The 26,346-nt window shown below is 43.3% G+C and overlaps 1 protein-coding gene across 4 annotated transcripts in view; it reads left to right on the top strand.

Annotated features, from left to right (window-relative positions):
- The window catches only part of syt7a (synaptotagmin VIIa), a 114,850-nt gene that overhangs the window by 53,694 nt on the left and 34,810 nt on the right, over positions 1 to 26,346 (top strand). For 2 of the 4 annotated variants that reach the window (XM_061675989.1, XM_061675991.1), the window contains exon 1: positions 20,627 to 25,440. In XM_061675989.1, the coding sequence (XP_061531973.1) occupies positions 24,281 to 25,440 (1,160 nt within the window). In that variant the 5' untranslated portion in view covers positions 20,627 to 24,280. The other 2 variants (XM_061675990.1, XM_061675992.1) reach the window with 2 other exon arrangements.

Below are 26,346 nucleotides of genomic sequence, written 5' to 3'. Positions count from 1 at the left end.
GATACGAGTGCCTGTGTGTTTGTGCGCTGCTTCCAACTTCAATCGTCTTCAGGTGTCACATTGGCCTCAAAGCTGTAGCCCGAAGCATACGGAAGGCTGTTCAATCCGATGTCAATCCCAACCTGGTTTTCCATATGAAACGTGTTTACCTTCCGTTGCTCCTCCTCGCCGAGCTCGTCCCTTCCCAGAGGACACGTGGCGGTGGGGAAGAAGAGGAAGACAAAGATATGACACGATGAAAAGGCCAGCCGTGACAAGCGAGGGAAAGACGAGGAGACAGTGACTGGGGAGAAAACAAATCTACTTATTGAAGGCAAAGGGCGGGCGGTTGTCACTCAGCAGCGTGGAAATGCATCCTGACACCTGCTTATGGCCGTATATTTGGGTATAAGAAATGTTACGAGGTTTTCACACATTTGAAAACATTAGCATCTCCCCTTGCTGTGCAAATATCAAAGCTCAATGAAAGCTTTAGTTCCTTGTCCTCTCAAGGCCATTGAGCTGGTTAAATGGCTCGCTGGGTTGGAGCCACTCATTGTGAAAAGCAGCGTGACTCAGGTGGATTTTTGAGTCCTCTCACACATAGCGACACATGAGCAGAACTGGAGCATATGTTTTTTTCCCTTCTCCAACTCTCTCGCTAGGCATCCAATGATACCCATTAATCATGAGCTGTGTTATTTTTTCAACCTCCCTGGCCACTCCCCTTGCTTGCAGCCTGTCAGTTAACAAGCTGTGACACATGACACTGATGCACGCGCCTCTGAGTGATGCCTGCATTCGGCTCCTATCTGAAAGGTATTGAAATGCTGCGGCGCAGGAGGGTTATAGCCATGAGATTGTATTTCCCGGTTGCTCGTGATAGAATGTTAAAATGGCAGCAGCGCTCTCGCGCTTTTCAATTAAACGTTGGGGGAGCAGGCGCAAACTAGCTCTCTACTCATCTGGCAAGACAGGCTACTGTGGTGTAAAATCAGCTCCCTGGGAATGGTTGCTGTTTCACACACAATGAATAAAACAAGTCCATGAATGCGAAAAAGTAAACTTTCTCATGTTTTAGGCAAGCATACAACCATGCTGATTAGGGCCATTGTTGGGAAAGTTCATTTTCTACACAAAGTAATAGCAGTTCAAAGTTCAATTCCACCGTGCCACACTTTCTTCAATACGATAAATTCAAAGCAGCAATAAAATGAAAGAATACCAAGACTCCAGAGCACCCTCGAACCGTCGGCGTTTCGAGTTCCCCTGGGGGCTGTGGGGCCTGCTGTGGGATTTTCGATTTTGGGGGGGGTCCACCTCCCACACTCGGAGCCGGGTTGTGCGTGCTGGTTGGAATTTGGGGGGAATCCCGGGGTCGGTGCTGCGGGGCTGGGTCTTTGTCTGTGGTTGTCCTGCCTGATAGGCCCGACCTGCAGGACCCATACCTCTTAATCACTCACCTAGCACACACTCACACCACTCACTGTAAATATTTTTCTCACTAGTCACATCTGGGCGCACACACATATCCAGGGTTTCCCGGGGGACAGGTGTGGCGTCGGAAGAGTGTGGATGTCGGACCGGGTTTCAATAAGTCAGCGCTGTTTCCCGGTCCAGGCGCGCTGCCCCTCTGCCCTGCCTGCCCCCCCAGGATTTTAATGCATCACACACACTCATCCCCATTTCTTTTATTGCACCACATACATCTATCTCTGGGTGGTGCTGTGTCTTAGTTGGGGGGGGGGGTTTGTCTGTTAGGCAGCAGTGCCCCCCGGGTTGGATGGCTGCTTGGCATTGGGGCCACTCACTTATTGCGACAAATAACTCATGAATATCCAAATTGCTTGGGTATCCACTCATCACTCCCACCACACTTCATTTGTACAGCCGGGTTCACGACCCTTGTCCTGCATGCTTCCTCTCCTGTCCTATCTTGTCCTGTCCTTCCCTCACAGGGTGTAGCACTACTGCCCCATACAATTCTCATATCTAATGTGTCATTGTTCTAGATATATAAGGATTTACTTTTCTCATCTTGTTTACAGTTAGTGCTTTGTCTTTTGTTGTCTTCTTTTCTCACTCCCCTCTGATTTAAAAGGTTTGAGAACCGAGCGGACTCACTTTCAAGGTTGCAGTGGTAATAGTGGTGTGTTGTTAAGTTTTACAGTGGTTAACTTATAGTTTTACATGTGACAAATACGAATGTCAACAATTTTTGAGGTGCATCTGCATCTGTTGAAAATAAAGGTTGTGGGGGAAAAAATAACTTATCTGTTGGCCATAAGAACTGTCTTCTTACCTTTATCATTTCTTACTGAACTTAACATTATTTTGATGTTTTCTCAGATGGATGAAATGGATTAATTTTGAAACATGTATATGCGTTAACAATGGTAAAAGGTTTCAAAAAACATCGCCTCTATATTCAATACAAGTTTTATAATGGCAACAGTAAAGTTTACCAACAGTTGACCACAAAGATTGACACATTTCAAACTGCATTGAGGCAGAGAGTCGCATTTCTTGTATGTACTTTCCATCATGTAAATAGGTGAGGCTACACTCACAGGCCACAACATTAAGTATACTTGGACAATCATAAGAATACATTTTATTGATAAAGCACTTTTCAAAGTAGTCGAGGACGCTTTAAAGTCCAGCTCCTTCCAGGTCCTTCCCTCAGGTTGCCGCTATCGATCAATCCAAACAATCCATTCTAACTGTTCTATGAGTTATTTCAAACGACTGCAAATGGTAGAGGACTCAGCATCATTTTGCATTATTGTCAAAAGAAATTAAATACAAAATTGTAAAGGCATTACCACATATACTGGCAACCTTTTATTGCTCAGTGGCTGTGTTTTTATGTTTTGATGTCTCCAAAGTATTCTCTGTCTGTTGTCGTACTGGAGAAGCTCCAACTACCGGAGACAAATTCCTTGTGTGTTTTTGACATACTTGGCAAATAAAGATGATTCTGATTCTGATTTAAGCACATGTAATCAAATTAATGCAAAAACAGCGGTGTTGACTCTTTCTCCCTTTGTGTGTGGTGTGTGTGTTTGTGCACACAGGCTCGGTGTCCTTAAGTGTGTTCCTGGTCTCCCTAGCAGTGACAGTGTGTGCTGTTTGGCTGGTGGCTCTTTGTGGCGTCTGCGGTTGGTGTCAACGCAAGCTGGTGAGTGTAGTCGCAGTCGCACGCACGCACACACACACACACACACACACACACTGTAGCTTTCAGTCACATTAGTAGCTTCACAAAATGCTGTTTGTTATAATCAGAGATGTTTAAATGTCACTCTGTGCTGTGAATTTCAAACATAATGGGTAATTTATTTAAGAAATAGCACTGTGTGCAAACATATACAGGAATCCCAAATCCAAAATAATGATGCACGTATTCAATGAAGTAAAATCTTTGGCTTGTTAGACAGCAATTAATGAAAACCGATTACAGAAGCTGAAATGCGGGCCCCTATTGCGTCAGTTTCCAAAAACCACAGTAGCTGCAGGACTGTCATTCATTCCCAGAAGCAGCTACAACATTAGTCGAGTGTGCTGACACTGCCTCAGTTAGACGACAACAAAGATTGAGCACAGTGACCTCTGTTAAAGGCTCATCATTGTGATTATGTGCTATGAAATGTGATTGATTAAAAGGGAGCCAACTCCTTACCATTCAGTCCAAGCTGCATGCCTATTTCTTCACTTATTTTGTGTAAGTTTTCATTGAACTTGGACCTTTCTGCTAGGGGTTGACCGAATAATGATTTTTTTGATTTTTTTTTTGTAGTCGACGTTAACGTTGATAAAAGTCGAGTCAAAGTAAAAAAAAAAAAAAAAAAAAAAAAAGATGACGTCATTGATATTTTTTCAGTACGGTAGAGCAGTCTCCAACCTTTTTTGCGTCACGGACCGGTTTCATGTAAAGACATTTTAACGGACTGGCAAAGAAACAAATAAAAACAAATGATATAAAACACAAGTCACCATTGCACTATTTGTAGTTGTGATTAGTGTGAGTCCTCGGCATATTTCTCTTTAATAAACTATCCGGTCTCATCTTGTGTTCCCTAGCATAGTAACTAAGCATTTCTCTGTTTCACTGTTTCTATTTCACCTATGCTTTTGTTGTATTTGAGGATAGACTTCCTAACGTCTCATTTTTGGTAAAATATTTCCACTGGTTTGTAGCATCAATATGGCCGTCGACACTGACGTCACGGTCGTAAAGCTACATTACATTACTGGGAGATAATGTGTGATTAAATTACAGTTACTTTTGGAAATTTCCGTGATTACAATTTGGGTTAAAATTAGCCGCAAAAACTCAGATTATTTTTATATCACTTCCTCCTTCTAAAGCCGACACTTGTAATTGGCTGTCTATGGTCACGTGCCATTCTGCAGTTTCACATATGACCTTGAAGCCCCACCTTGAGTGCAATCTGTTAGTTTGTCTGAGATTTTGAAAAGGTTGGACTCATTGTTACACTTTTGAACACATAAAAGAACATTAACTTGTGAGCAGTTTCATCTTGGTAATTGTGGACTTTTTTATGGAACATTCACTTATCTGGTTCGTCATACGGCAAAATGAAAAAGTATGTTTTTCCACAGGCTGTACACATATAATGCAACAAATACAAATTTTAAATTATCTATTTACATTTCAGCATGCTTTTTATCAGTTTATTATTTCGTAAAAGAACAAATATGTGGTTAATTCCAAAATAAGGTTAGATCTACGGTTTTAATCCACGTTTTAAGAGGAAACACCCAACAGTCCCGTTGATGCATTCATTCAAAATTAATAAAGGTAATCAAAATGTAATCTTACATTACTTTGAGAAAATAATTGAGATAGTTGCACTACTATAACTTTTTCATCATCTTAACTTATAATTGTAACCAACTACATTTCCAAAGTAATCGTCGCAACATTGCATTGCATTCATCTTTCTTTATTCAGCCGCCATCTTATTTTCATACTCTCGGACCCATTGCTAGATGCATGAAGACTGTGTGGCCTTGTGGGCAGACATTTTGTTGCGGCACCACAGAGCGTTATAGTCCGGCGACGGCAGCAGACAGATGAGTCGAAAGTCCTCTGTAAATAGGCTGATTGGAAGACGAGATCCAAAACGTGTGATTAGCTATTCATCGACCTAAGTAGTAAAGCTGACTGGTGGACTATGTGCTTCAACCCCTACAATTTACAGGAACAACCAATTCACCGCTGCAAAGCTGTGAAACGTATTGGAGCACAGATGGCAGACCTTGCCATCCCAGCAGGCTGTGCACACAATAAGCTTTTCTACAGAATGTTTGCATTAAAGACACACCCGTAATGGGATTGTAACTAGATTACGCCATTATAACGTATATAAAGCAGGAGGGTAATGATCTTAGCGGCATACTGTCCCTTCTTGTTTCCTTCACTGAAACATGTTATATGAGATATCCCACCTGGAAGGAAATGGAGCGGGGAATGGGTCCTGATTTCCTGTTGTGGAGTGAGGGAGTCGAGCCGCCAGCTCTTTGGAAAGTCCCTGCGGCCCTCTCCGGGTGCTCTGTTGTAAATGGATCTTATTTCCAGCCTCTGACAGAGCTGTTGGAGTAGCAGCAGCAGAAGCCTGATAGAGCGGAGGCTGCATGGCATGAGGCGGCGGGTGATCTGCTGGCCTTGCGACCCGGCCAAGCGCATGCGCGCTCACAGGATGATGCCGTACTTTCCACTCATGCCACTGCAGCTCACTGGCAAGGTGTGAGGTGGAGGTGGGGGGGTAACATAGATGTCGATTAAGCTCCTTGTCTTTCGACCACTTTTGTTGAGAAAGTGTCAGCCTTCCACTGGTGTGAAGGCACATTAAGCTCTTCCCGGTACATGCACAAGATAATCAAGTGGAACTGTGACAAATGGGAGTATTGCTCAACAATTTATTTATGACAAATTGTAGGTGTCATTAGTGTTGTCTCCATTTCATGTAATAATACCATCACCCTTGAAATTTTATATCGGCTGTATCCTACATTACATGCAGTCATGATGCGATTGGCATGTTGCACAATTTCCCTCACAATGAATTGCCTTTCTGTGGCTTTGTTAACATGCACTTTAATCAACAATATAACCACATAGACACTTATGCAACACATGCACAATCTAAAGGTCCAATACAAGATTACTATATACAAAAAATAAATAAAAAAATCAGCCTTTATAATGACAGCATAATGCTTGATTCTGTTTGACACTTTAGTTGCTCAACAGTCTGGGGTCTCCTTTGTCATAGTTTGCGCTAAGTAATGCCCCATACGTTTTCTATGGGACAAAGGTAGGCCAGTCAAGTACTCACACAAAGAACGCTGTTGTAACATGTGCAAAATGTGCCCTGGCACTGACTTGCTGAAATAAGCACGGACGTCCCTGAAAAAGACGTTGCTCAGATGGCAGCACACTGTACGTTGCTTCAAACCCTGTATGTACCTTTCAGCATTAATGGTGCCTTCACAGATGTGCAAGTTACCCATGCCATGGGCAGTAACCTCCATACCATCACAGATGCTGGCTTTCGAACTTTGCGCTGTTAACAATCTGGATGTTCCTTTTCCTCTTTGGCCTGGAGGGCAGGACATCCATTATTTCCCAAAAACAATTTTAAATGTGGACTCCGAAGATCACAGGACACTTTTCCACTCTACGTCAGTCCATCTCAGATGAGCTGGAGCCCAGAGAAACCAGTGGTGTTATAGGGTATTTTCAATATAGGGTTTTCGCTTTGCATGGTAGAGGTTTAACTTGCATTTGTAGATGTCGCGACAAACTGTGTTACATGAAAATGGTTTTGTGACATGTTCCTGAGCCCACGTGGCAATATCCTTTACACAATGATGTTGGTTTTTAATGCAGTGCCTTCATAGGGAGGTCACGGGCATTCATTGTTGCCTTTGGGCGTTGCCGCTTACGTGCAGAGATTTTTCCTGATTCTATGAATCTTTTGATGAGATTATGGATCATAGATGATGAAACCTCTAAATTCCTTGCAATTGTTATGTTGCTAAATGTTGTCACTCAGTTGTTCAAAGTGGTGAACCTTGCCCCATCCTTACTTGTGAACAACTGAGCTTTCCAGCATTCCTTCTTTTATACCCAGTCATGACACTCACCTATTTCCAATTAACCTGTTCACCTGAGGAATGTTCCAAACAGGTGTTTTTTGAGCATTCCTCAACTTTCCCCGTCTTTTGTTGCCCCTGTCCCAGCTTTGTTGGAAAGTGTTGTCGGCATCAAATTCATCCATCCAGTTTCAACACCGCTTATCCTGGTTAGGGTCATGGGGTGCTGGAGCTTATCCCAGCTGACTTTGGGCGAAAGGCGGACTACACCCTGAACTGGTCGCCAGTCAGTCGCAGGGCACATATAGACACGGACAACCATTCGCACCCAGATTCAGACCGTCACTGAGTGGGAACTGAACCCACGATGCCCGCACCAAAGTCAGGCGGATGTACCACTATACCATCAGTGACTGGATCAAATTCAAAATGAGAGAATATTTGAAAAAAACAAACAAACAAAAAACAACAACAACCAATAACGTTCATCAGTTTGAACATTAAATATCTTGTATTTGTGGTGTATTCAATTGAATATAGGTTGGAAATGATTTGCAAATCATTGTATTCTGTTTTTATTTACATTTTACACAACATCCAAACTTCATTGGAACTGGGGTTTGTTATATATATTACAAGATATTTATCCACAATATTCTTTATAGGCTCTCATTACTTCATGCATTTGTACTGATTATTGAGTGTGTATTACACTGTGCAAAGTACACAGAGCTGTGAGTGATGACATAAGATGTAAAATGCAGGAATTTAGCAATAATCTTACCTCAAGTGAGTGTATGGTAAACCTTTGTTGTATGTAGAATGTTCTGTTTTCATGGCCAATGCCAAACATACCGTATTCATTATCACTGACACAGATGATGAAGGTTTAGCAAGCACACAATCCAGGCTCCTTTGAACTCCTTTCTTTAGGAGCCCTTTATTCCCCGGACTCGTCGTTAGAATGTAAACACACTGTAATTTTCATGAGCATGATGCATGCTTTTTATAGCGGTTATGATGTATATTCCCGCAAGAAGAATATTTGATCCTTGCACACCACAGTCTACTGTCCTAAACCTTTCTTTTTTGAAAAGTCCGAACGTACTCTTTGACGGTGTCTGCTTTCATAAGAGCAAATGTTTGCCTGCAGCTTCACGTGTCACTTGTGAGGAGGCCCATGCCAGTTTTGCTTATGATTCATAGGTTAATAGACAAGACATTTTGAGTAAGTGTTGCTTTCGGTTATTTAGCTTTGGCAACCAGTGCAAAAGGTTTCATTTTAAAACTCCTTGTGTGCATTGGTCTCGAACGCTCCTTCATGCCAATTGCTTCCTTTTGTGTAAGCTCTTGAATCCTCCACCATTTCCTTACACAACCACCTATTTCTATAGAAATCAATGTGAAGCCTGTGTCCCTTTAATGAGCAGCACCAGAACCGTAGGTTTGCATAGTTTTCTTTGCTATAGTTGTTCAGTCTTGTTGGTTTTGGTGACTATAAAGACTGTCTGTCACCTGTTACTGGAACCCTAAAGGTCAAACACTTTCCATTCCAGGGCGCTGGTCGACCTTCCATTTATTTTCAAATTCAGAACAAATTATCCCAAAGGAAATCATGAAAATTCAGTAAAAATCAGGTGGCGGCAATGTAGTCCATGTTGTTAGCGAGTTTACCTCCCAGTATGAAGTTCCTGGTTCTAATTCAGTATGTTCTTCCCGTGCTTGCGCGTGTTTTCTCAGGATTCTCAGGCTCCCCCCGACATTCCAAGAGGTTCACTGAAGACTCTAAATTGAACAGAGGTGTGAATATAATTGTGAGTGCATGGTTATTTGTCTATATGTGGCCTGCAGTTGACTAACGACCAGTCCAGGGTGTACCCCACCTCTCACCTAAAATTAGCCGGGCTAGACTGCAGATAGGGTGAGAGGTGAAACAAATACATTTTTCATATCAAACTTGCAGTGACTAAAATGATAAACAGTTAAAATACATTAAGTGTTTGCTTTTTATTCATTAGAACATAGGGCACAATGTAGCCCACAAGAATAACGATGAATGAGTAGCCCATCAAACTGGTAGCTCTTGGTTTCAAAAAGGTGGGAGACCACTGCATTAGAAATTGTAAACAGCAACAACAAAAAATTATTTTCATGGAAGACCCAGCTAAACATGCCTCCAAAGAGGCGACGGCTTGCTTGCACACCCAATTGTGGCTACTTTTTTACATACCCTCTGTATACAGAGTAATTTATCTTGAATTAATTTCCCATCTGTCATCTTTCAAAAAAAAAAAGAAAAAAATACTCCCACACTTCTGCCCTTGGCCTCATTGTAGGCGAGATACGAGTATGTCCCTGCCACCTGGGCTGCCTTCCGCCATGTTTCATAGCACTGTAATGTGCGTATAACGTCTTCTTCTTCACTGTCTGAGTCACACCGTTTTTTTCTTCTATGGCTCACATATTCTTCTTTCTTGGTTGATTGCTGTGGTGGTGCCAACTCGATGAGAATGGCCAAAACACAACTTTACAGAGAAGTTCTGTACAATAGTATACAGTGAAACCACTGTTCATGAATTTAATTCATTTTGTGACTTTGTTTGCAAACCAAGACAACGTTTCCCATTGAAATAAATGGAAATGCAAGTAATCCGTTCTAGCCTCAGAACAAAGTTATGTTTGCCTTGTGTTCTGTAAGTGAAAACACAAATTATTATGACTAAATAACACGGTGTGTTCATAAGCAAATCACTTGGCAAAAATCGTACCCTTTTCAGATACAGTACTGTATGCTCTCTTACATTGTCAACACCGAGCTATCGTACCGTGGCAGAAAGGTGGAGCCCAGGCAGACTTTCACCACCCTTGGTGTAGTTAACCCTCCCTGGCTGAAGCCACTGAATCCTTTGTGAGCCTGCTAGCGACCGTCGCTAGCTAGCGACACCTTCTGCGGAGGGAAGACTTCTTCATCTATATTAAGTGTCTATGAGTGTTGATAAATTCCTCCACAAATGTGATTTATAATTATTATTAATACAATATTGTCGTACATTTGGGAGCGTTTTGCCAAACCAAACTGCACAGTGAGATTAAAAATATGAACACCATTCTCGTGTTTAGCTTTTATTTCCTTCTTTTTTCAACAGTTTACGCTTCCTAATAACACTATTGCTAGCTTTTTTCACTTTCCTTGGAGCCATACTGGATGCTAGTTTAAAGCAAAAGCAAAAACAAGGAAACCCGTGACCACCAATGATTTTTACGGGGAAGGAGAAAAAGTAAAACTGAGCCTTCCTTGACCATGCCAAGACTGTGAACTGAAAATAGTCAGTGACCCGAGGTAACTTTTCTTAGATAAGTTTATTCCAAAAATCGGATTGGTTCGTCAACCAGGTCGTTCATAAACCGAGGTTTTTCAACTGTAATACGTAACCGTGTTAAAATTTTCATGGTTTATTTGTAGCTTGTAAACTGTTTCAACCGTATGACAGGAACAACTACCGCGATTATAAATCCTATTAAGTCTAAAAACATTTTTAACACTCTGTCAAACAAGTGTAAGAAGTTAAACAGTAATGATTGTTCCTGGCATAGCTGAGTTCTCATGAAATTTGAGGATAACATGAGGATCGTTTGCCCGTCCATTTTTTTTTTTATTGTCGGCATTGCACGATCTTAGGGGTGTTTGGAGTTGGAGGTTCCTGTTAAAATTGTTCACATTATGGATTGTTTTTATGATCATTCACAATTCTAAAGCTCCATTATGATGACTGATAGATGTGCAAAACCTAAAGCGGTGAGGCGGGTCAAATGACTATTAAATTTATGTTGTGGAGCTGCAGGTTCTCTGCAGAGGGGCCTCATCTTGTTGGTGTTGGCTGGGATGTTAACACATCAATGCCGGTGCTGCTAACATCTGTTTCGACAGCAGTGGCTATTTGGCATTCCGAAGGCCTCTGCCTGCTTCTGTGAGCGCTGTGCTGTTTGATCCGTGACATAGCTGTGAGCGCAGCTGAGATTGGACCGGACCACATTCAGAGCTCCTTTGAATCAATTGTGAGAGCAACATTTTTGTTTTGCACAAGTTTGGATATTGGGACTCTGAGGAGGAGGATCACAATGAGGCCAATCGCCGTAGTTCTCTGCAATCGATGATGGCAGAGCTTAAATAAAATGAATTAGTATAATAAATGACCAGGCATTACGATTATGTAAAGCCCTAATGTTGTCAGGGACAGATTGTCCATGATTGTGTTAATGTGTGAATCATATGATTCAAAGTTAATTCCTGTTAACAACAATGTTTTGACAGATAAACGATCACTCCTTTCTAATTATGGTGTGATGTGTGTAATATTGAGCGAGCATGTGGAATCTTGCTGTCTTCTAGTTCAAACAAACACAGCTGGGTGTTGGAGGGCAGCACACTGCCAACTGATGCAGACAGAATGCTAGCTTCTTTCATTCCTCATGTCTAGAGCCTCCAGAAAAAGGAAAGAAAAAACAGCTCATCATCACTGCGGGCAGTCTTCCTCTACTTCACCAGATCTCACTTTAGGGCTCCCGTATTAAAATGCGTTGGGTGTAGTTTTGCTGTAATTTGCTGTAATTTGAGTCTCTCACATAATTAGGCCTTCACATCACAGTAGCGCTGTTTTGAACTGGTTGCTCTGAGCCAATTGGCATTGTCATTGTGAAACTCTTTTGTCATGTGACAAAAAAAAGTACCAGGTTTAAATTAGACTTAAGTATTTTCAAGGGTATTTGAGTGGAGGATTAGAGGGAAATTGCTCACTCTTCCATTTGGTTTGCTTTAACCCTCATTTGGGGCACTGAGCTGATTTTTCTGTATTGTGCATGTCGTAAGAGCTTTGTCATATTCATTGCGATGGATCCCTGCAGCATTTATTCATCTCACACACAGTAATGTTTATTAGGGAGAAGGTGACTGCTATGAAACTGTTGCATCACGCGTGTGTACGTGCATGTGGGAATGAAAGCCGTGGGACTCAGTCATTGGTCGCTGCTGCACGTTTGAGTCTGTTCTTATTTTTACCACCATTCCACTTGAGACTTCCTGCCACTCGCTGCTTCAGTCACTTCGCACCTGTCCCTTCACTCGTATCGCCTATCCTCTGTCCCCTGTCCCTTTTTTCCCTTTACCTTTGGCTGACACCTTTATTTATTTATTACAAATCAGACTTCTATCTTTAGCTCTCTCTCCAAGCAGTGACCTCTCACTCATTGTCTTTGTCTTCCCAATGTCCTGAAATTTTTACACCATTGATTGATATATGACTAGCCTGCGAAAGCTTGCCTTCCACATATTCGGAGAACATTTGCTCCCTGTAAATACTCCTGGCTATTGTGCTACTGGTTTGCTATTGGTCACAGATCTTGTAATGGGTCTAAAGCTTCTATATTCAATATGTGGGCATTAGTTTCAAAGAGTTATCTGGGCCAAGCAGTTTGCCTGGTGCACTATCCTATATAGCCTTAGGAACTATTTACATCCCGATGTGCTCGCCGAATGATTCATAGATCGATGCGAGTCATTTTGGTCTCTATCAGAAACTCATACATAAGCACAGCGCTGAGTGCTTGGCGCTTAAGGACTGCATTCACATAGATAGGCTCAATATGGGCTGGTGTATACTTGAGTGGCAGTCACAAAGCTCTTGGCAGTACACCTCCTGTTGTCATCAGTGACGTGGGGTGAGGTTCATGATTGGTGAGGCACTGACTAAGTCACGTGACGTCTGGAGCTCTATGAAGCTCAACTCAACACTGCCACGTGCTGGTTGTGGCACCGTTCATACCAGACTCCACTGTGCACTTTTAGTGGCTTTTCTGGTCGATAAGAAAGACTAAATGTCACACACTTTCATTACATATATTACACAGTCTGTTAAACGTCAGTAAGTGCAGTACATGTGTGATAAAACGTATATTATTGGTAATGTAATGAGGAAACACCAATGTCTCTTGTGTGAAGCCACAGACCAATCACAGCCTACCTGAATGGATGCGTGCGTGGTCTTTTGAAGCATCATGGGAGTGATGACTGAGCGTGACTCGTAACTGCGCTACCTCTGCATTTGAACAGGAAATATGAAAATTCAGCTATTTTAAAGATGAAATTGTTGGATTGAAAAATCAATGTAAAGCACGGACCATAGAACTAAAATGGAACAATTTAATGTAATCATAAGGTTTTTTTTTTTACTATTCACATGCAGTGGAAATGAAAGACCACCAGGGGGCAGTGCGGCTCTGCCTCACTTGCCTACCCAGACCGCACGTCACCGGTTGTTGATCTAGACAAGAGTTAAGACCCTAAACAGAAGCACAAATCTGATCAATCCATTTACATTCACTAACCATTCCAATTGAAGCGTACTGTGGTTCCAAATACTAAAATGGACCTTTTAAAGTTAAGTGTATTTTTTGTCACATGTACAATGTACAAGGGTTCTTGGAAGATTAGCCATGGTCATTTGTTACAGGCATCCACTGAAGGTCTGGACTGCCCAGTACAGTACGGCTAAGGCGACAATAATAAAAAGGAACACAGCAAAATTCACCGAGTTTCATAATGTGTGCGGCGCGTGGTTCTAGACCTGCTTCGTATACAGTATGTGAAGTGCCTTAAGATAACTTCTGTTGTGAATTGATGCTATATAAATAAAGTCTACTTGACTTGACTTGCATCCTCCTTCCTTCCCTCTTCGTAACTGTCATTTGTCGGGGTACACCCTGAACTGGTTGCCAGCCAATCGCAGGGCACATACAAACAAACAACCATTCGCACTCACATTCACACCTTCAATCAACCTACCATGCATGTTTTTGGGATGTGGGAGGAAACCGGAGTGCCCGGAGAAAACCCACGCAGGCACGGGGAGAACCTGCAAACTCCACACAGGCGGGGCCGGGATTTGAACCCCGGCCCTCAGAACTTTGAGGTGGATGCGGTGGTCACCGTGCCGCAGTTTCTGTGTGTTCCTCTCAGTCAATTTCCAAGATGAAAAATCCTTGCATATCCACTGCGTATCACAGCGACCAAGGAGGGCATTCAAATCATTTGGAAGATAGGGCAGCTTTTGACTTTTGACTTTTGACTTGTGTGTTATGGTTGTTGTCTTCCTCATGTCTTGTACACACCTGCTCCTGAGAGCATCTTCCCCACCTGTGCCTCGTTTACCCTAATTACCCCATGCATTTAACCTCGTGTCTCATTCTTTCTGGTTGCCAGTTCCTTGTACCTCACGTTCCAGCATTCCTTGTTTCCACGTCAGCGACTCATAGTAAGACTAGACCCTGTTCTGATTATTGACCTTGCCTTGTTGCCTCAAGTGTTTTTTGGGTACTGTTGCCTTTTCGGATTGCCTGCCTGTGTACTGACCTCTGCCTGTTTTATTAAACCTCTTTTTGAAACTGTCCATTTGAATTGGAGTCGTGCATTTTGGCTCCTGTCCTTTGTTCCGCTCATGACACTTTGCCTCATATGTCGCCAAGTGTCAGTGGAGATTACCTGCATTGTGATGATGGCCAAACACCTTCGATTCTGATGAGCTTTTCTAGTACAATGCGCCCAACATGCCTAACTTTTTCAATTGCCATTATTTCCACGGTAACGGCAGGTCATGCTCGAGCTGTTTGAAATCAGAATGGAGCAGGACTTTCGAGACGCTTCTCTCCAGTGCCCAGAGAATTACCTCTAAGGAGGCAATTGCCATGTAAATTTCTTGGTGGCTGCGATTGATAATCACACAGAGAAATGGCACTCCACCGCAAATTTGATTTAACCACGATGAGTATAATCAGGAGACCATCAGGTAAAGGACTGGTGTTTTAGACATAATAGGGGTTGCAGGTTTACTTGTAAAAACGTTGCTTCAAAAGGATAAATGCATGCAATAACCTTTCACAATCCCCCCCCCCCCCCCCCTACTTTATCTGTGTGTCCCCCCCCCTGCGCTTGGATCAAGGGGAAGAGAAATAAGCCGGGGGTGGAAACGGCAGACACTCCAGACTCGGCACGTGGGCGAGGGGAGAAGAAAGCCATCAAGTAAGTGCCTGGTAACTGGTTGGGCTTGAATAATCTGGTGATAATGATTTTCATTTGGTGAAGCTTTAAGGCTCTCAAACACTGACAAAAAACAGTCAGGAAAAAAAAGAGGCCTGTTGTTCTTTTTCAAAAGCTCTGCAAGAAGTATAACAGGCACATGTTAAATGGAGGCTTAGTGATTTAATGATTATAGATTATATCCGCATCATGTTAATTGTGACTGCACGTACTATACAGTTTCTTAAGTGCACGCAGCTTGCCATGCCAATGTTAACTTTGATTAAATAGGTGTGTGTGTGTGTGTGTGTGTGTGTGGTGGCATTCATTTTGTCTTTGTGAGTTTAAAGGTATGAAATGATTTTCAAGGTGCTTTTCTCCTTCTGATGAATTGTAGCTATAGGTCAGTTCTGGAAAATGTCAGCTTTGTAATGCTAAGTACAATTCTTAATCTTTTTAACCTGTTCATCACCACTTATCTTATATGCTGCTGTGACTGTTTTCTCTGAATGTCATGCTTTCCCTTTTATTTCATACTTTAATGGTATAAAGATGGCTATGTGAATGCTTTGTGATTTGGGTGACTTATTATTTTTTTGCATTTGTTTTTCTCTTACTCACGGGCTCAAGCAGCATTGATGTGCGCTGTTGTTCATCTCAGCTTCCAACTCTACTCTTCTCTTTGTGCATTGCCTTTGTCTCCTGTGCCGCAGCTCTGACCACTCCTGTGACTTGTATGACATCAGTGATTCTGCTCACCTTTTCCTCCTCCTACTGTGATTTATTTCTCTGCCACCTCTTGTGCATTTGTGTCTTCTTACTCTTCATGTTGAGGATTGGGGTGGAGGCCTTTCTGAATGCTCACTCAAATGTTTGTCACCTGCCATGCTAGGTGAAAATAATGTCATCACATGCTATTGTGGTCCTTTTTCCTTGCTATCTCTCCTTCAAACCGCTGTGGTGACTCTTCCAATCCAGGCTGGAAAACAGCCTCCCATTTCATGCAGCTCTAAGACTGACTCTTCACCAAACCGAGCTCTCACATCATCTCCAGAGAAGGAACGCTTATTGCAAAGTGTTGGTTGGTGCCAAGGCTGTCCGCAGTTGTGTTGCTCTGACCTGTCTTTCTCTTTGGCCACAGTGATCTAGACAGAGACTTTTGGAATAACAATGACAGCAGCACAGTGCAGCAGAGGTGGAGCTCCTATCCGCCGAAGGAGTTCGTACTTAACATTTCTCCCTATGCCCCATATGGAGACCCTCGCCTCACACTCAAGTGAGTCTTGGTCCAAGACTGGTAAGAGTCTTCACCCTTGAGCAGGGCTGTAATGAGACCGGGACACCACCACTCGTTTTCTTTTCTTAACTCTTCCCCTATCCCCCTGGCTTCACAGTCCCCACCACTTACCACTCATCTAATTGAACCATTCAATGTGCCGGTCAAATGATACTTTGAATTTAATGTAAACAATTTAGATTTTTTTCTCTTCTAAACGAGAGTTTTTCACATCAGTAACTAGAAAAGACTTATTTTAAAGGCCACTGCATAAATATAGTAATACATTACAAAGTAATATACATTACAGCTTTAAAAGCTGAGTGTTGTTGTTAAATAGGATTTTCATGAACTGTTGTAAGAACAAGGAAAACGAATGCACCCAATGTAACCATGCTGGAGGGCACAAATGGTTACTAATGATTACTCATAATCTGCTCTGGAAATGTGAGTGGGTAAAATGTCATACACGCACATTACAGCCTCCCCGCGACAGCCTTCCGATGATTACTGCAAAGCAGCGCAGCCCTGTAACTCCCTCTGGCTCCTTTCTCCTGATCCTCCTCACTCTCTGTCACCTTTTAATGAACACCCAGGCGCATGTTCCGATGCCCGCTCCACTCCCTACAGCCCTGCTGGTCATATTAACTCCTGACCTCTGACCTCTCTCCCATGGATAGTAACCATGGAGACGGACAACCCTCGTAGCTTTCCAATCTAAATGATGTATAAACTTTACCCCCCCCTACTGTAATCTCCCCCAAACCTTGTGTGTGCTGTTTTTGTGGAGGGTTGACCGTTACACAAGGTTGCGGTGTGATGCCAATGTTCACATGTGGTTGACATTCCTCTGTGCCCTTCCTCTGATCCCTCGTTATAGCTCTAAAGTCAACGACACTAACACCGTGACACTTGAGCTGCATCTACTGTCGGTCACAATGGGAGATGAGGTATTTTTACGTCATGTAATAAAAGTAATGCTTGGAATCCAATAAAAGCTCGAGCAAGGTCAGATTTATCTCCCTCCAGGCAGTGTGAGGGCTCTCGGTTTAGATTTCCTGCTACAAGGAATCTGTCCGTAAACTGTCTAATGATGGTCATTTTTAATAGGCGGAGCTGTTGAAAAATGTGTGCTAAATGGCCCGGAGAGATGAGGCTGCAGTGTGCTGGTGAAGGTGCTGGATACTATTAGTTTTCCTGACTAAAAACTGCACTAGAAAGATGATGGCTGCTGGTCCTGTAGCCTTACACAAGCCTGCAGTTCATTTTTTAAAATAACCCTCAAGGTTGGCATTTGTCCATAAAGCTGCTTTATGCTCCAGTTATTCTTTTGTCCACTCATAGTAATGGACAATTTTCCCTGCAAAAATGGCAAATGGATTTCTTTCTCAATAGCCTGCCAGAAAATATATCGGCATTGAAAAATTGAAGAAATCAGCAGGTTGTTATTATAAGGGGAGACGGGTGATGACCTCCTGACTCTGACCAGTTATGATCCTCAAGCAGACAGCTACAAAAATCATATCCTGTTTAAGATTCCCTTGAGATCAGCAGCTTTCAGCTTTCTGTAATGACATTGGGCCACATTTATCAAATAGTTTACTATCCTGAATGATCCATCTTCATTTTTAAGGAATTACTAGATTTGAAAGTCAATACCAGCATTTTTAAACCATTTTCAGTATATTTATGTAGCTCCAGTGACAATGACACAATTGTAAAAATTGCTGGCTCGACAGCAATTATTTGTCATATATTATATATGATATATATGAGACTGAACTGTATATACTATATATGATACTTCATCTTATAAATCTGATACCTTAGAGGGGAGGAACTGTCAAGGAAAATGTGGCTATATATCTTTTGTAAGTCACTTTTACTCCCTTTGAACCTCGGGCAGTAAAGAGAGAGATGCCTGACTTTACTGCACATTCCTGTAAATACTCTTGTTGATTCATGGCCCCACTTATTTACATGTTCCTACTTTTAGTATAAGTTGAACCCTTGTTCACTTTGCATTCAGCTCGATAGACGATGCCCATGTCACCCTTGTTGGACCGTTGCTCCAGCAGTGTCATCCATGCTGCTGTTGTGATTGATGACTTTTCCACATGCACATTCAGGTCACTTGGTGACAGTCAAATGTGAAGGTTGATTTTCAAAGAGAAGCAAGACAAATATTAGCATTCTCTGACCAGAGCATCAGTGATTCCTCATAGGTTTCCTCCACAGGAGGACTGTGCATGTTAATGAAAAGCAGTCATGTCACCAGAGGGCACTAAAGTGCTTTATTTTTTATTACCACTGCTTTCTAATTTATAATTTTGTTCAATCCCCAAAATAGCATTGGGTTATCATTTGAGTTGGTAAACATAATTTAAGCATTCAATTCAAGTATTACTTTTTCATGACGACTATATCACATCATGATGACTTTAATCTCATCACGACGACCTTAAATCGCGCCTGTTTTTTCTCTCTCGCACAAGTTGACCCAAATACGTCATCGTATGAAACGGCTACACAATATGGGAAAAAGTATTGGGTAACCTATATTTCATGGTAGCACCTAATTGGGCCTTTGAGGAATCCCCTTGTAATAAATCCATAGGCACTACATCAGAGTTTCTCTTTGCAGCACTAGGTTCCACTCTCTTTGGAACACGTTCTACAGCATTGTGTAGTGTCTGTGGCCATTTTTATCCATTAATCAGAAGAATACAAAAAACATTCTAGTTCACACCAAAGTTGTCCGATGGTGTTCAGGTGAGGGTTTTGGGTTTGGTCTTCCTGGTCAATCGCCTCTAACCACACCTTTATTGACCTGGCTTGTTGCACTGTGACACAGTGGCCTTCCCCAAAATAATGCCCATCAAGTTGGAAGAATAGAATAGAATGACGGTGTCCTGGACAATACTCTCTAAAAACAAACCCTTGGTATCATTTCAACATGTCCATTCCTCCACTCCTTGGCTACTCCACTGGCATTGTGCAGATGTAAGGCCACCCTGATCTGTAGAGGAGGTTTGGATCTGTATTTAGTCAGTGCGACCAGAGACCTTGCCCTGTGATTTACATGGAGATGTTGTTCTTACTAAACACTTCCACTTTGCAATAAGACCACTGGAATTTCTAGCAGGGAAGACAAGTCACGGACTGACATTTTAGCAAAGGTGGCCGACTTAATGCATCTTAATCAAATTTAGTGAGCTCTTTCAGAGAAAAGCCATATCTCATTCATTATACCGTATTCCAATACTTTTGTCCATGCAGTGTATTTCACATCTTCCTATTCACGTATTGCTACGTGGCGATCAAATGGCAGTTAGAATATCAGGTATTTGTCTAGAAATAAATTTCAATCAATGTTTTATTGGAACACCATTAAGCTAAATTTCATTTTCACACGCTCTTCAAAATGGTCTATTATTCTCACTCGGTTACAATCCATCGCTCTTGTGGCTATCATTGAACTGCCTTGTATAGTGGCACGTCTCAAGCCCCAAACGTATAAATGAAGGCGGGAATGAGAGTTTAATGGCCAGCATCCACACACTGCTGCTTCTGCTGCTGCTGCTGGTGGTGAATGCTGGCAGCTGTGAGATTGGTCCTCTCGGCCCAGACGGAGTGACCTTGTTGGTTTTCCACCTTCCACAGGCTACCCGCAAATGCTTCTCCTCTTCCCCGCTCTCCACTCCCCAGTTCTGTGTTTGAACACACTGGACTCCAGACCTTTTTCATTTACCTGCTTCTCACTGGGCTTGGAAAGCTGTCTCCTCACACACTCTGCTAATGTGTCTCACGCACTTAGCCACGTGGTTGCTCAACCTCTTTTCCTGTGTTTATGTTGTGTGTGTCTCTCTCTTTCTGTCCCTCACATGCTTTTTGTTGGGTCCCCCCCCCCCCCCCCCCCCCCCCTCTTCTTCTTGTCGTTGCTCTCTCTCTCTCTGTATCCTCTCTCTACTTCTGTACATCTGCACCTTGTCTGCCTCCCTTAGTGGGGCTGTGTCAGGGTGTCAAAAGGGGGCACCAACTGGGCATGGGGATGTTGGGGGTGGGCCTTACCGCAGTGACAGCATGAAGAGCATGATGACAGAGGGAGCGAAGGCCGGGCGATGGCAGACCGTCCAGGGCCACATGCAGTCTGGAGGATTTAGACCCAGCAAGTGAGTTTAGCCTGCCGCACACAGAGTAATTAGTTTTGCTGCGATTCGAAATTTGAATTGCAGATGAACGGTCTTGCAACGTCGCAGATGTAATGTCAATTAAAGTTGCCAGGTCATATCAGATACGAAGATCCACGTTACCACCACCAAGCCACACCAATACAGCCATTCATCCATTTTCTGAGCCGATTATCCTCACAAGGGTCGCGGGAGTGCTGGAGCCTATCCCCGCTATCATCGGGCAGGAGGCGGGGTCCACCCTGAACTGGTTGCCAGCCAATCGCAGCGTACCAATACAGTAAATACAGAATAAATATTGTTTTTAAAATAATACTGAATTATAGTTCTAATTTCATAGGTACCTGTGGCTAAAAAGCTAAGCGTGGAGAGTCTGTGTCGCAGAAATGCAAAAATGCAGTCAGTGAATGGGGTGGAAATTGACCACACCCTCTCAAATTTCCACACACTGTCCTTTATTTCGCTTTTTATTGTACATAGCTACAGCGGCCAGGGCAATCCACTTCTTCCGTGTCAAATACGCCATGTTGTTTGTGGTTAAATAAAAAGTAATACAGTGCAGTATACAATGGGTATGGAAATTATTCAGACCCCCTTACATTTGTCCCTCTTTGTTATATTGCAGCCATTTGGTAAAATAATTTAAGTTCATTTTTTTCGTCATAATGTACACACATATTGACAGAAAAAAAACAGAATTTTGAAATTTTTGCAGATTTATTAAAAAAGAAAAACTGAAATATCACACAGCCATAAGTATTCAGACCCTTTGGTCAGTATTTAGTAGAAGCACCCTTTAGCGCTAATACAGCCATGAGTCTTTTTGGAAATGATGAGTTTTTCACACCTGGCTTTGGGGATCGTCTGCCATTCCTCCTTGCAGATCCTCTCCAGTTCTGTCAGCTTGGATGATGAACGTTTGTGGACAGCCATTTTTAGGACCCTCCAGAGATGCACAGTTGGGTTTAAGTCAGGGCTCTGGCTGGGCCATTCAAGAACAGTCAGGGAGTTGTTCTGAAGCCACTCCATTATTTTAGCTGTGTGCTTGGGGTCATTGTTGGAAGGTGAACCTTCGGCCAAGTCTGAGGTCCTGAGCACTCTGGAGAAGGTTTTCATCCAGGATATCCCTGTACTTGGCTGCATTCATCTTTCCTTCAATTGCAACCATCATCCTTTCCTTGCATATGAAAAACACCCCCACAGCATGATGCTGCCGCCACCATGCTTCACTGTTGGGACTGTGATGAGCAGTGCCTGGTTTTCTCCACACGTACCGCTTAGAATTGAGGCTAAAAAGTTCTATTTTGGTCTCATCACAACAGAGAATCTTATTTCTCACCATCTTGGAGTCCTTCAGGTGTTTTTTTTTTTTTCTTTTTTAAAGCAAACTCCATGCTGGCTTTCGTGTGTCTTGCACTGAGGAGAGGCTTTCGTTGGGCCACTCTGCCATAAAGCCCTGACTGGTGGAGGGCTGCAGTGATGGTTGACTTCCTAGAACCTTCTCACATCTCCTGACTGCATTGCTGGAGCTCAGCCCCAGTGATCTTTGGGTTCTTCTTTACCTCTCTCACCAAGGCTCTTCTCCCCCGATTGCTCAGTTTGGCTGGACGGCCAGCTCTAGGAAGGGTTCTGGTCGTCCCAAACATCTTCAATTTAAGGATTATGGAGGCCACTGTGCTCTTAGGAACCTTAAGTGCAGCAGAATTTTTTTTTTTGGTAACATTGGCCAGATCTGTGCCTTGCCACAATTCTGTCTCTTAGCTCTTCAGGCAGTTCCTTTGACCTCATAATTCTCAATTGCTCTGACATGCACTGTGAGCTGTAAGGTCTGATATAGACAGGTGTGTGGCTTTCCTAATCAAATCCAATCATCCATCCATTTTCAACACCGCTTATCCTGGTAAGGGTCGCGGGGCGCTGGAGCCTATCCCAGCTAACTTCGGGCGAAAGGCAGACTACACCCTGAACTGGTCGCCGCACCAAAGTCAGGCGAGTGTACCACTACACTATCAGTGACCTCAGATCCAATCAGTATAATGAAACACAGCTGGACTCCAATCAAGGTGTAGGACCGTCTCCAGGATGAGCAGAAGAAATTGACAGCACCAGAGTTAAATGAGTGTCACAGCAACTGGTCTAAATACTTATACCTGCGTGATAGTTCAGTTTTTCTTTTTTAATAAATCTGCAAAAATGTCAACAGTTCTGTTTTTTTCTGTCAATATGAGGTGCTGTGTGTACATTGAGGAAAAAAATTACTTAATGATTTTAGCAAATTGGCTGCAAAATAAAGAGTGAACATTTTAAGGGGGTCTGAATACTTTCCGTACCCACTGTATGTGGAGGCTCAAAAGGTTAAGAACACAACCGATTGCAGTATTGTGTGCAGTAGTGTCAAATGCGTGGGGTGCGGGTGTGAGTCGTTGACTGTAATTTGATGGCGATTGTGCAGTCCAGTCGCTGAGCAGCGTTGTGCAGCAGGCCATATAATCTGGAAAAAGGACAAGTCTGTTGCACAATTTAAACTCACCAGCAGCTATGTTTAGTGTTCTGACTAAGCAAGTCAAGTTGAGGAGGGAGGTGGGGCTCAGGTGTCAAGGTGAGCATGTGGGCACAGATCTTGGTGTGAACCCAATTGGACCTTGAGCTGACACCATGTTGACTCGAGGCTTCAGCTCAACTGCACAATGTAACCAAATCGGGACAGCACTGCCTGTAAGTGCTACTTCTAAAATGAAACACAGAAAAGTGTAACTTCCACACAGTGGCTAAAATGATGTGTCATCCATCTGGCACTGAGTTCCTGTCGACTGCGTTATTTCACTCTCCTGTGACTTATGACATCCCTGAGACTATATTTAACACGTATGAGGCTGTTAATTTTCAGTTGGGCGTGATTTTTGCACCTTCCTTCGGCACCTTGTGATTTTCTTCCAACACAACACATTCACGCTCTTCACTACCTCATCCCTCATCTGCTCAATTCCCCCCACCTTCCCAGCCTTTCTTTTTTACCCCTTCTCTATAATTGGTTTCTATTTTCAGGCAGCCATAAGAGTCTCTGTGTCTTGTGTTTGTGTCTCGCACCCCATTTTCCGACTGTCCTCCATCGTCACCCTCTCCTGTTATCGCTCTCCATCTTACTGTCTCCGTGTACAGCCACTCCTACCAGTCTCTGAATCCTGTTTCATTTTAGCACAACCTCATATTACCCCTTTTATCTTTTATGTATGACTATTAAATATGATTAACGGTACACTGAAGACCAAAATTGCAAAATATCGATGGGTGAAGTAATGCAAAGCAGAGTAAACTGAGGTGAATAGCTCTCATGACCTAATTCAGGTAGTCTGGGTTGTGCAGTCAGCTGACAGTGGAGGATATATTTAGTCGACAGCAAAAAAAAATTGTTTTTAGAAAGAATGAACAACAGAGTTTAATACTTGCGTGTACGCAAGCAAGGTATGTCATACAGCTTTATGATCACGTGACTGCTAAAAGTGCCAATATAGACAATATTAAAAGGGGAGTGGAAATGAAAACTTGAGGGAGGGACACATGGTGTAGGCCTTGGTTGGCTGATGAACGTCTCTTGAGAGGAAGCATGTGTTTAAAAGACCCAAAAAGACTTGGAGAGAAAGGATGAGAGACTGTCAGCTAATTTTCACAAGTGAGTGGAGGAAAATGGGGATATCTCATCAGAGCAAAAAAAACTCACCAGGAAGGCCTGGAAGCTGCAAAGCTACAAGCCAAACATCACAGAGACGCCTCGCGCCCGTTCGGACTCCACGCATCCGACCGCTGCCACCTCGAAATGCTCTTTCGCGCAAGCAGCACGCTCACGCCGCGCAGACACGCAAGGTGCCCTTGCACGTGACACAGGCGCGCAGGGCGAGCACACAGCTGGCACACGGGTGGCTGACGCCGGCGTGCGACTGGCAGACGGCACAGGGTGCTCACTCGGGTTGCACCTTCTACTGCTATTTCTGCTACTGCTGTTACTACTGCTGCCTCACATTGCTCTCCTTCTCTCTCCTCCTCCTCCTATCTCCTGCTCCACATGCTCCACCCTCTGACTCCTTCTCCAACCTGCCTCCCGCTTCCTCTTCCCCCCTCCCGACGACAACTTCCTGTGTGGATGACAATTCGATCCATCCTGACCTCAACCTGACTGTTTCGGCCGTGTCTCCCTGCTGCCCTCTGTCATCCTGCCTCACCTCTGATGTCTCTGTCTCTACCTCATCTCCTGAACTACTCACCCTCTTTTGCCCTAACACCTCTCCTGCTTCCTCTTCTGACTCCTTCTGTTTCCATCGCCATGTCCTTTGCCGGCCGTGGCCATCGTCTCGTTCTCTTTCTTCCCTGCTCCTCTGCCCTCCCAGCTTTGGGGATCCAGTCTTATCCTACACATCCACTCTGGAACACATCCCCTCTGGGCCGACCCGCCCTCGGACGCTGCTACGCCAGCAGAGTCTCCAACAGCCCCTCATGAACCCGCCGGGCTCTGGATTTGGTCATCCACCCACCACATCCCAGAGTTTGGGACAGTTACACACAGCACCTGGACAGCCCGGGGGAGGCGGGGCTGCTGGGAGAGGAGAGGCAGGTGGTGGTGGCGGTGGTGAGGGTGGGGGTGCAGGTAAAAGAGCTGTTCCACGGGCCACACGGGGCAACGCTGCAGGTGCAGGTGCCTCTCGCTATAGAGGAGGTGGCCCAGGAGGGCGCTCGCGTGCCAATCCTGGCAGTTGGGATTACATGATGGACCAGATCCGGAATCGGGGCCTTGATGTCAAATCCTTCCTGTGAGTCTTTACCTCAGTATGTTTATGAAATCTACTCATCCTTAGGCCCATTTTATCTTTGCAAATATATTTTAACATGTTTGAATGCAATCTATATGGAGTTATTATATTGAATTACCAACTAATCCTTATCTCTACATTATGTGTCTACGCGTTCTCTGATTTATTCTGTTTTAATTTGTGGCTCAGATCCAGGGAAGGATATTACATCTTTCTATCAAAATGTGCACATGAACCTATTGTATGTGCATAATCAATGTGGGTGTGAGCATCATCGTTATTCCGCTGGAACTTTGAGTAAAACACATTAATATTAATCATGTCTCTGTATAAAGACACTTCTGGTGGTGTTCATGCGTAGCATGCTAATGTTGACAGATTGGGTCGAAGGCAGATGATCCTGATGTTGGCCTGTTTGAAAAATCTTTAATATAAATGTTAATTTAATGTTGTTGTTGAGCTGGATCGACATTTATCATTTGGCCAAGAGAGGAAATAGCTCACTTCTATTAAAATTACATTTTGTGTCAGAGATTTTGTTGCATGTAGGAGGACGGGTAATGTTTGATGACTTTTATGCTCATCTAAAATATTTGATGATTAAATGATTAATGAAACAACTGAAAATGGTAATGTTTGCTGCTTTGGCAGTAATGACTTGAAGTGCATTACATTGCTAATTATCGAACAATATGTCAAAAGCCTGTTCGAGCCTAACTTTAAATATCACAAGCATGGGAACTGGCAAGCAAGTTTCAGCTGTTGTTATTTTATTCCATGATAAAATCTTCAGGGCGGCACGTTGGGGGATTTAGCACATCCGCCTCACAGTTCAGAGGACCTGGGTTCACATCCGACCTTGCCTGTGTTGAGTTTGCATGTTCTCCCTGTGCCTGCGTGGGTTTT

The sequence above is a fragment of the Phycodurus eques genome, chromosome 5 (genome assembly GCF_024500275.1).
Source record: "Phycodurus eques isolate BA_2022a chromosome 5, UOR_Pequ_1.1, whole genome shotgun sequence".
Taxonomy (NCBI): domain Eukaryota; kingdom Metazoa; phylum Chordata; class Actinopteri; order Syngnathiformes; family Syngnathidae; genus Phycodurus; species Phycodurus eques.
The sequence above is the reverse complement of the archived record's forward strand: the minus strand, read 5'-3'. Positions and strand labels throughout refer to the sequence as shown.